General features: G+C 30.0%; 1 protein-coding gene across 1 annotated transcript; it reads left to right on the top strand.

Annotated features, from left to right (window-relative positions):
* Nucleotides 1-167: 167 nt before the first annotated feature.
* gcga (glucagon a) lies at nucleotides 168-9,128 on the top strand. Its single transcript, XM_056447850.1, has 6 exons — nucleotides 168-246; nucleotides 324-437; nucleotides 3,385-3,540; nucleotides 4,431-4,547; nucleotides 8,012-8,155; nucleotides 8,724-9,128. The coding sequence occupies exons 2-6, from the start codon at nucleotides 349-351 to the stop codon at nucleotides 8,743-8,745; spliced, it is 528 nt and encodes a 175-aa protein (XP_056303825.1). The 5' UTR covers nucleotides 168-246; nucleotides 324-348; the 3' UTR covers nucleotides 8,746-9,128.
* The last annotated feature ends 1,208 nt before the right edge of the window (nucleotides 9,129-10,336 follow it).

Raw genomic sequence — 10,336 nt, 5'->3', positions numbered from 1 at the left:
CAGGCACTTTGGCACATCTTTCTCTTTAAACAAACACATGCGGTTTCATCCAGAACGGCTAATGGACTGACACTAATGGATGCTAGCATTCAAGTATGTGTGTGTGTTCACATTCACGTATGTGTGAGACTGTCTTATGGGACGGCCCACCTGGACTAGCTATAAAAGAGCCAGAAGTTGAAGAAGAGGCCACAAAAGCGAGGAGACGATCCAAACACATTTCATATCTCATTCATCCATTTGCTGGTGAGTTAAGAGTCTCTTTTAAATGTTTTTTAGATGTTGCTCTGAGATGTCTCATTTTGTTTGGTCTGATTTTTCAGGTGTGTGTTGGAAGACTCTGATAAAATGAAAGGCGTCCAATATTTTGCCGGTCTTCTTTTGCTCCTCTTTGTTCACAACAGCATTTGCGTCCCACTGCAAGACGACAGCACAAGGTAAGAGCACATTTTTATGCTTTAATTTAAGCGCTTTTAAAACAAATAATCATTTTACAGTTTTAAAATAGCTAGAAGCTGTTGGATTTTCTGTTTTGTTTTTTTAAACAAGTACATTTTATGGTTTTTATAGTTTTTCCAAGTAGTAATGTATAATATAAATACATAATTTACTTCTGTTGTTAAGTGCTTTTATTTAAAAGTGTTTTTGTATTATGCACACATAATATAGTATAAAGACTAAAGTCTTAAGTCAGTTTTATAGTTTGTTTCCAAGCAGTAAATTATGATAAAAGTACATATTTTTCTTTTGTTCTTAAGTGCTTTAGTTCTAGTTTTATAGCTAGAAACTGTTTAAAGGCTTTTTATTTGGGCACAGTATGTTAGTTTTAAAATAGAAACCATAAACTGCAGAGTTGAAATGACTTAAGCTGTCTTTATGTCAGTTTTGTGTCATTTATAACCAATTTTGGAGCAGTATTGTATCATTAAATAGTATTTGCTATAGTATACTTGGGTGTTTTTTTATTAAAAGTATTTAAATGATAGCTTTACTAGAGTTAGAAACTGTTTTAGGGCTGTTTATTTGGGCAAAGCTAAACAACAACAAATTCTGAGAGAACAAAATCATTACTTAAAGTAATGATTTACAACTGAAGAAGATGCAATACCAATATTCTTACTAGATTTTTATTGAAAGAGCTTAAAAACTTGTTTTAAGATCGCCAGAAACTGCTGGATTGAAATGACCTAAAATGTCTTTATTTTAGTTTTGTGTCCTTTATGTTTTGCTTTGGAGCAGTATTAAATATAATATAAGATTAGCTAGTATACTTAAGCACTTGTTATTAAAAGTAATTAAGTATTAGTTTTACAATAGCTAGAAACTGTTTGAAGTAGTTTTTTAGAATAACAAATTAACATAAAAATATGAGAAAATGTTTGTGTTTTAAGTAATAATTGACAGTTAAACAAGATGAAATAGCGGTATCCCTGAGTGTTTTTTTATTAAAAGTACTTAAATACTAGTTTTAAAAAAGCCAGAAACTGCAGGATTAAATTGACTGAAATGGACTTTTATGTTTTTTATAGTTTGTTTCCGGGTAAAAGTTCATGATTTACTATTATTCTTAAGTGGTTTTCTTTAAAAGTGCTTAAGTACTAGTTTCACAATGGCTAGAAACGGTTTACAGGCTTTTTATTTGAGCAGAGTATGTTAGTTTTAAAATAGAAACCATAAATGCAGATGAGTTGAAATGACTTAAGTTGTCTTTATATCAGTTTTGTTTCATTTATAACCAATTTTGAAGCAGTATTGTATCATTAAATAGTATTTGCTAGTATACTTAGGTGTTTTTCATTAAAAGTACTTAAATACTAACTTTTACTAGAGTTAGATACTGTTTTAGGGCTTTTTATTTAGGCATAGCTAAACAACAACTTATGAGGAAACATTTGTCTTAAAGTAATGATTTACAACTAAAGAAGATGAAAAACCAATATTCCTAATAGATTTTTATTATAAGTGCTTAAATACTAGTTTTAAGATCGCCAGAAACTGCTGGGTTGAAATGACCTAAAAGGTCTTTATTTCAGTTTTGTGTACTTTGTCTTTTTTGTCACTTTTTTATAATATGAGATTAGCTAGTATACTTAACTATTTTAAATAACAAGTGCTTAAGTAATAGTTTTACAATAGCTAGAAACTGAGGGATTTTTTTAGAATAACAAAATCACAACAAAATATCAGAAAATGTTTGTGTTGTAAATAATAATTTACAATTAAATAAAATGAAATACCAGTATCCTTGAGTGATTTTTATTAAAAGTGCTTAAATACTTAGACTGAAATAGATTGTGTCAATTTTATGTTTTTTTTTTTTTATAGTTTGTTTCCAAGCACTAATCTATGATGAAAGTTCATGATGTAGCATTATTCAACGGCTAGAAACTGTTTAAGGACTTTTTTTGTCAAAGTATACTAGTTTTAAAAAATTGCTGTATTGAAATGACTGAAATGGTCTTTTTGTTAGTTTTGTGGCCCTTATTAAGTGTTTCGAAGCATTATTTTATCATAAAATATGATTTACTGTACTTAAGCATTGTTTATTAAAAGTACCTAAATGCTAGCCTTTTAAAAAGAAACTGATTTAGGACTTTTTATTTGGAAACTGTAATAATAAACAATACACAGTGATTACACAGATTAAAAACTAATATTCATTTAAAAGTGCTTAAATCCTATTTTTAAAATAGTCAGAAACTGCAGGATTGAATTGACTGAAATGACCTTAATGTCAGTTTTATGTTTTTTGTAGTTTGTTTCAAAGCTGTAATTTATGATAAAAGTACATAATTTACATATATTTTTAAATGATTTTCTTTAAAAGTGCTTAAGCACAAGTTTTAAAATAAATAGAAATAATTTGAGGGCTTTTTATTTAGGCAAAACAACAACAAAGTATGAGAAAACATTTGTGTTTTGAAGTAATGATTTACAACAAAAGAAGATGGAAAAAAAGAAGTGATTTTTATTAAAAGTGCTTAAATGCTAGTTTTAAAAAAGGCAAAAATCTCATTATTAAAATTACTTAAAAGGCCTTAATTTTAGTTTTGTGTCCTTTTATATCTTGCTTTGGAGCAGTATGATAACAAAATTTGCTAACTTAAGTGTTAAAACTTAAGCATTTTTCATTAAAAGTGCTTAAATACTAGTTTTCAAATTGACAGAAACTGCACAACTAAAAAGACTGAAAGGATCTTTTTTGCAGTTTATTTCTAAGTAGTAATATTTGATAAAAGGACATTATTTACATTTTCATTTCACTTCTTAAGTGCTTTCTTTAAAAGTGCTTTAGTTCTAGTTTTATATTAACATTTGTAAGTACTAATGTTTTTTTTTTTTTTTTCTTCGCAATTCAACGCTTATATTTATGTGTTTGTGCAGCACAGAGACAGCAGACAGTTTTTTGGCGAGGGGTCCAGGTTTGACGACCATGAAGAGACATTCAGAGGGAACTTTCTCCAACGACTACAGCAAATACCTGGAGACAAGAAGAGCACAAGACTTCGTTCAGTGGCTCATGAACGCTAAGAGAAATGGGTATGAACTGCAAATAAATATTATCGCATTTATACAACATTTAGTGTAAAAGAAATAAAGACAACAAAAACTGAAAGATCAGCATAAAGGAAGAATAATGCATAATTACAGTGTTCTAATTAGGCCTCATTTTTTGTGTTTGTTGTGTGCAGCATATATTGAAATTATATAAAGATTCTGTTTTTATACAATATCATAAAAATAACAATACAAAATGATTATTACCATGCATTTAAATATAAGATTCACATTATTTTGAAATATTTGTGTTTGGAAACAAAATTACATAAATATTTGGTAAAATAATTCTAATATTTTTTTATTTTTTAAATTCCAAATATATTCTTAATCTTTTTATATTATAAAATCATCAGTAAAAATAATATCATAATAAATGTTATAATTATATTAATATATTTGTTATAATGTTTTAAAGACCTAATATTGTGCTATTGTTTTATAGTAATTTATTTGTTACTGCAAAATAAAACAATATATGCCCTCATAAAAAAGTACCATAGTAATATATAGTAACTACTATAGTGTTTTTGAACCATACTATAGTAAATTACTTGTTAACTAATACGTTGTGGTGATTGGTAGCTATGGTAATAGTAATTTAAACAGATGACCCAATACTGTAGTTTTGTACAACTATAGGGTATATTATTCTACAATATACCACAGTTTACTGTAGTAAAAACTACTAGTATACTACAGTATTTATTAGAGATTGTATTTTTACTAATACTATAGTGTGCTTTAGCGTTCATTAACATTGTTGTGAGTACTATAATATATACAGTATAGTACACTTATACTATTCTTGTTTTACTATAGTAGTTTTAGATATTAGATTTCTCTCATAAACTCTCTGTTTTTCCCGCCAGTGGTTCTGTCAAACGTCACGCTGAGGGCACCTACACCAGCGACGTGAGCTCGTTCCTACAGGACCAGGCGGCCCAGAGCTTTGTGGCCTGGCTAAAATCCGGACAACCCAAACCAGAGTAGGCCTCAATGCTTCTAGTCCACCTTCAGTGCCTTACAGACTGTGAAAATAAAGACAAAATGAGAACTGATGGCTTCATTGCGCTTTCTCCTGCCAAACATCTGTCTCTTCGCTAACTCACCCTGCCAAACACTAATGCTAATAAACAGCGCTGAAACCAGGCTGTGGGCTTTCTCTTTCTATCTTGATGTCTTCTGCTGTGCTAAACTAATAAATATTTTTGTACAGATGCCAATCATAACCAAACACACAAATAAACCTAAAAACATACTACATGCTAAATGCTTTCTATGCTAATGTATTCTGTTTCGGGTTCTGCTGTGCTAATCTAATAAATATTTCTTGTACAGATGCTAATCATAACCAAACACACAAATAAACCTAAAAACATGCTCAATACTTTCTATGATCTTTCTATGCTAATGTCTTCTGTTTTGAGTTCTGCTGCGCTGAGCAAATACATATTTCTTGTACAGATGCTAATCATAATCAAACACACAAACCTAAAAACATGCTACATGTTAAATGCTTTCTATGCTTTTTCTATGCTAATGTCTTCTGTTTCGGGTTCTGCTGTGCTAATCTAATAAATATTTTTTTTGCGCTGATGCCAATCATAACCAAACACACAAATAAACCTATAAAACATGCTACATGCTAAATGCTGTCTATGCTTTTTCTATGCTAATGTCTTCATTTTCGGGTTCTGCTGTGCTAATTTAATAAATATTTCTTGCACAGATGCTAATCATAAACAAACACACAAATAAATAAAAAAACATGCTACTTGCTAAATGTTTTCTATGCCTTAGCAATGCTAATGTCTTCTGTTTCGGGTTCTGCTGTGCTAAGCAAATAAATATATCTTGAACAGATGTTAACCATAACTAAACTTCACAACTAAAACCATAAACAGAAATAAACCTAAAAAATATGCTATATGCTAAATCCTTTTTATGCTTATTCTATGCTAATGTCTTCTGTTTCGGGTTCTGCTGTGCTAATCTAATAAATATTTCTTGCACAAACGCTAATCATAACCAAACACACAAATAAACCTAAAATCATGCTACATGCTAAATCCTTTCTATGCTCTTTCAATTCTTATGTCTTCTGATTCTGGTTCTGCTGTGCAAATGAAATATTTCTTGAACAGATGCTAATCATAAGCAAACATCACAACTAAAACCGCAAACACACGAATCTACCTAAGAAACATGCTAAATGCTTTATGTGCTCTGTTTATGCTAAACACAAATAAACCTAAAAACATGCTACAAGCTAAATGTTTTTTTATGCTAATGCCGTGTTTCCTGTTCTGCTGTGCAAATGAAATATTTCTTGAGCAGATGATAATCGTAAGCCAACATCACAACTAAAACCGCAAACGCACAAATCTACCTAAAACATGTATACATGCTAAATGCTTTCTGTGCTTTATCTATGCTAATGTCTTCTGTTTCGGGTTCTGCTATGCTAATCAAAAAAATATTACATAAACAGATGCTAATCATAACCAAATATCACAACTAAAACTGCAAAACACAAATAAACCTAAAAACATGCTATTTGCTAAATGCTTTCTATGCCTATTCTATGCTAATGTCTTCTGTTTTGGGTTCTGCTGTGCTAAGCAAATAAATATATCTTAAACAGATGCTAATCATAACCAAACAACACAACTAAAACCACAAACACACAAATAAACCTAAAAACGTAACATACTAATGTCTTTCTATGCTAATGTTTTTTTTTGGTTCTGCTGTGCTAAGAAATGCTTAGATGCTAATCAAAACAATCATTACAACTAAACCCGAAAGCACACAAATAAAACTAAAAACATGCTAAGTGTTTTCTATGTGCCTTCTATGCTAATGTCTTCTGTTTCTGGAACTGTTGCGCTAATCAAGCAAATAATTATTGAGTAGATAGTATGCATAATCAAACAATACAGCTAAAATTAAAAACACACTAAAACATGCTACATGCTAATGTTAAACTCTTTCTATGGCAATATCTTGATTCTATAACCAATGTGCTAACAAATACTTCTTGCATATATGCTAATCAGAACCATACATAAAAAATAATAGTACAAACAAACTAAAACAAAAAATACTTGCTAATTTTAAACATTTTCTTTTCTGTTTCTGTAATTATGTCGTTTCTGATACAATTACTAAACAAATACTTGGCTAGCTGTTAATCAAACCAAACATCACAAATAATATTACAAACACAGTAATTCTAAAAAAATGCTAATTCTAAACTCTTACTTTGCTAGTATATATTTTGTTTCTCGAATGGTTGTGCTAATCAAATAATTCTTTTGTAGATGCTACTCATAAACACACAACTAATTTTATAAACGCATAGATAAAACTAATTACATGATGCATGCTAATGCTAAACTGTTTCTATCCTCTATGTAAGCTAAAGCCTTCTGTTTCTGGTACTGCTGTGCCAGACAGACGTTAATCATCACCCACAATTGATGCTTCAAACATAACATGAAAAACATGCTACACATCAATGCTAAGAGATTTCTATGCTAATGTCTTCTGTTTCTAATAATGCTGTTAATCATTAACAAATACTTCTAGAGGTCATGCTATTTACAATCAAACATCTAAACTAATACTACAAGTACACACGAACAAAACTAAAAACATGCTAATGCTAAACCTTTTCTGTGCTAATGTCTTCCGCTATTTCTGGTAGGCTACTGCTGTGCTAATCAGACAAATACGTCTTCCGTAAGGCTAATTATAACCAAACAAATAATACTGCAAATACACAAATAAAGCTAAAAACATGCTAATGCTACCCTTTTCTGTGCTAATGTCTTCCGCTATTTCTGGTAGGCTACTGCTGTGCTAATCAGACAAATACGTCTTCCGTAATGCTAATTATAACCAAACAAATAATACTGCAAATACACAAATAAAGCTAAAAACATGCTAATGCTAAACCTTTTCTGTGCTAATGTCTTCCGCTATTTCTGGTAGGCTACTGCTCTGCTAATCAGACAAATATGTCTTCCGTGATGCTAATAATAACAAAACAAATGATACTGCAAACACACAAATGAAGCTAACAACATGCTAATGCTAAACCTTTTCTGTGCTAATGTTGTCCGCTATTTCTGGTAGGCTACCGCTGTGCTAATCAGACAAATACGTATTACATGATGCTAATTATAACAAAACAAATAACACTGCAAACACACAAATGAAGCTAAAAACATGCCAAATGTTAATCCTAAACTTTTTCTGTGCTAATTAAAGAAATACATCTTCCATAATGCTAATTATACCAAACAAATAACATTGCAAACACCTAAATGAAGCTAAAAACATGCTACATGCTAACCTGTGCTTATCTCTGCTTGGAAATCAGTTACTTAGTGATTCAAAAGTGTCATATAAACATGCTAACATGTTGTTTGTCTTATGTGTGCAGTGTTGCAAACAACAGAGGTGCAAATATGGCGCAAAGGCGACATGTAGACGGCAGTTTCACCAGTGACGTCAACAAGGTGTTGGACAGCATCGCTGCTAAAGAGTATTTACAATGGGTGATGAACTCCAAGGCATCAGGGACAAGGTAATAAAACTGATATGCTAAAGATATGCATATGATAATCAGTATGAGATTATAGGTCAATTTTCAGTGAGTTTATGTGATTATTTCTTCATTTTTAATGGCAAATATGTTTTTTTTTTGTTATATAATTTATATGAGCAGTGGATATTTTGTTAATTTTACAGCCTTTTTGTTTACAATTTAAATGTAAAACCTTTGGTTACTGCTACTACCGCTAACAGCAATATATAATTATATATTTACTTGGAATTAATAAGAAATAAATCATTCAATATTTTTCTGTATGAAATATATATGTAAATATATGTTAAAAAATGTGCATATAATTCAGTTTACTAATTTAAATATTATAAAATTTATTAGTAACTATTTGTGTTATTCTTTTTTTTATTAGAAAAGGACATTCTGAGATTTTTCTGTAAGAAATATTATAGAAGGTGATAATTAAAATTATTTGAATATATATAATACAACTGATATGCTAATTATATGTAAATGACAATCAGTATAAGAACGTATAGATCTATTTTCTGTAAGTTTTATCTCATTATTTCTCTTTTTTTTTTAGTGGCAAACGTGGTGGGAATTAATGAAGAACTGACGGGCTTCCCTGACATTTGGATCCTAAGGGGGATTCGATCATCAAAACGAATGAAAGCCATATCGCTTAAAAGCAAAATGGAGACAAATCTTGAAATGAAAGCCATATTGTTTTATTTTTTTCAACTTTAAGCACTGTGGTTATTATTTATTTTCCCTAGTGTCAAAGAACATTATGTAAGTTGGTATAACAACAAAAAAAGACTTATTTTTCTATAGTTTTGAGCTATTTTCTATGTGTGCTATAAAAAAAAACAAACTGGGGTGAATGCACGAAACGCTCAGGTAAAAAGTGAAGATTTACGTGTGTCACTGCTGTATCAAAGTGCTATGGAAAATGGTGAAAAAAATGAATAAACATTTTCATATTCCACTCGAGGGTGCTGTTTTGTTGATTGAACATATGTAGATGTAGCGCCACCTAATGGAGATCTGAAACAATGCATGTTTTTGCATATTCAGCTTATTACAAGTGCTGGTTGTTACTGGTTTACAATATCGTTTATTGAAGATTATTATATTGTGGTTATGTTAAAGCAACAAGTACATTTATGAGTTCAGAAAGAATTTTGCATTATTTGGGCGGGGAATGGGGTGGTTTGGGGGGGATCGCTGATGAAAGTGAAGAGCAGGGGTGGGGGGATTGGTATCATGGGCCCTTGATAATGCCTCTGGGGGCCCCCTAACTGTATGGGCCCTTAGAATGGTCCTAAAAGCCTCCCCCCCCCCCCACCCCCCCCCCCCCCCACCGAGCCATTGTGTAGCCCTACAACATGTTTATTGAAGGTAAATAATTGTTTGTAATGGTTATGTTTAAGCAACAACTACATTTCTGAGTTTAGTAAGAATTTTGCATTAAAAATATACATATGCTAAGACATATATAAGCAGTTGGTATTTTTGTTTATTTTTATAGCCTTTTCCCCAAACTTTAATGTAAAAACATTGCCTACAACTACTTTGTGAAATATGAAATATTTCAAAAAAAGGTCAGATAAATATAAATGATTTACAAAAAAATATATTTTATTAAAGTAATTTCAACATCTAAAACATGAGAGTATAATTATTTATTTATATTTATTTGTACTATATTTATTTATTTTTACTTTTATCCTGCATTAATGCAATATTTTAGGGCAAATAAATTAGCAAGCAAATAATATATGTTAAAATATTTATGCAACTTAAAGGTTGCAAGCATTATTCCTATCTTTTAATACTATCATCATCATCAAACAAATCTTTTTTTTCAGTATTCCAATACATGTGTATAATTATTTATATCTATTTGCAGTTAATTCGAAAATGAATAACAAATGTTGTATTTTTCTGTTAAAAATATATATTCTAGATATATACAAATAGAAATATATAGAAAATATTTATATACGTTATTAATATAAATAAATATATATTTTTTTCTTTTAGTGGCAACTTAAATGTAAAAAACAACAATAATAATAATATTCATTTATTTTATTCATATATTTAATTGCGGTGAAGCAGAAAAAATAATTTATTTTACTACGAGAGCATTTATATAAGATATTAACATAATTTTTAAATTAATATTTTCAA

Source organism: Danio aesculapii, chromosome 22 (genome assembly GCF_903798145.1).
Source record: "Danio aesculapii chromosome 22, fDanAes4.1, whole genome shotgun sequence".
Taxonomy (NCBI): Eukaryota; Metazoa; Chordata; class Actinopteri; order Cypriniformes; family Danionidae; genus Danio; species Danio aesculapii.
The sequence above is the reverse complement of the archived record's forward strand: the minus strand, read 5'-3'. Positions and strand labels throughout refer to the sequence as shown.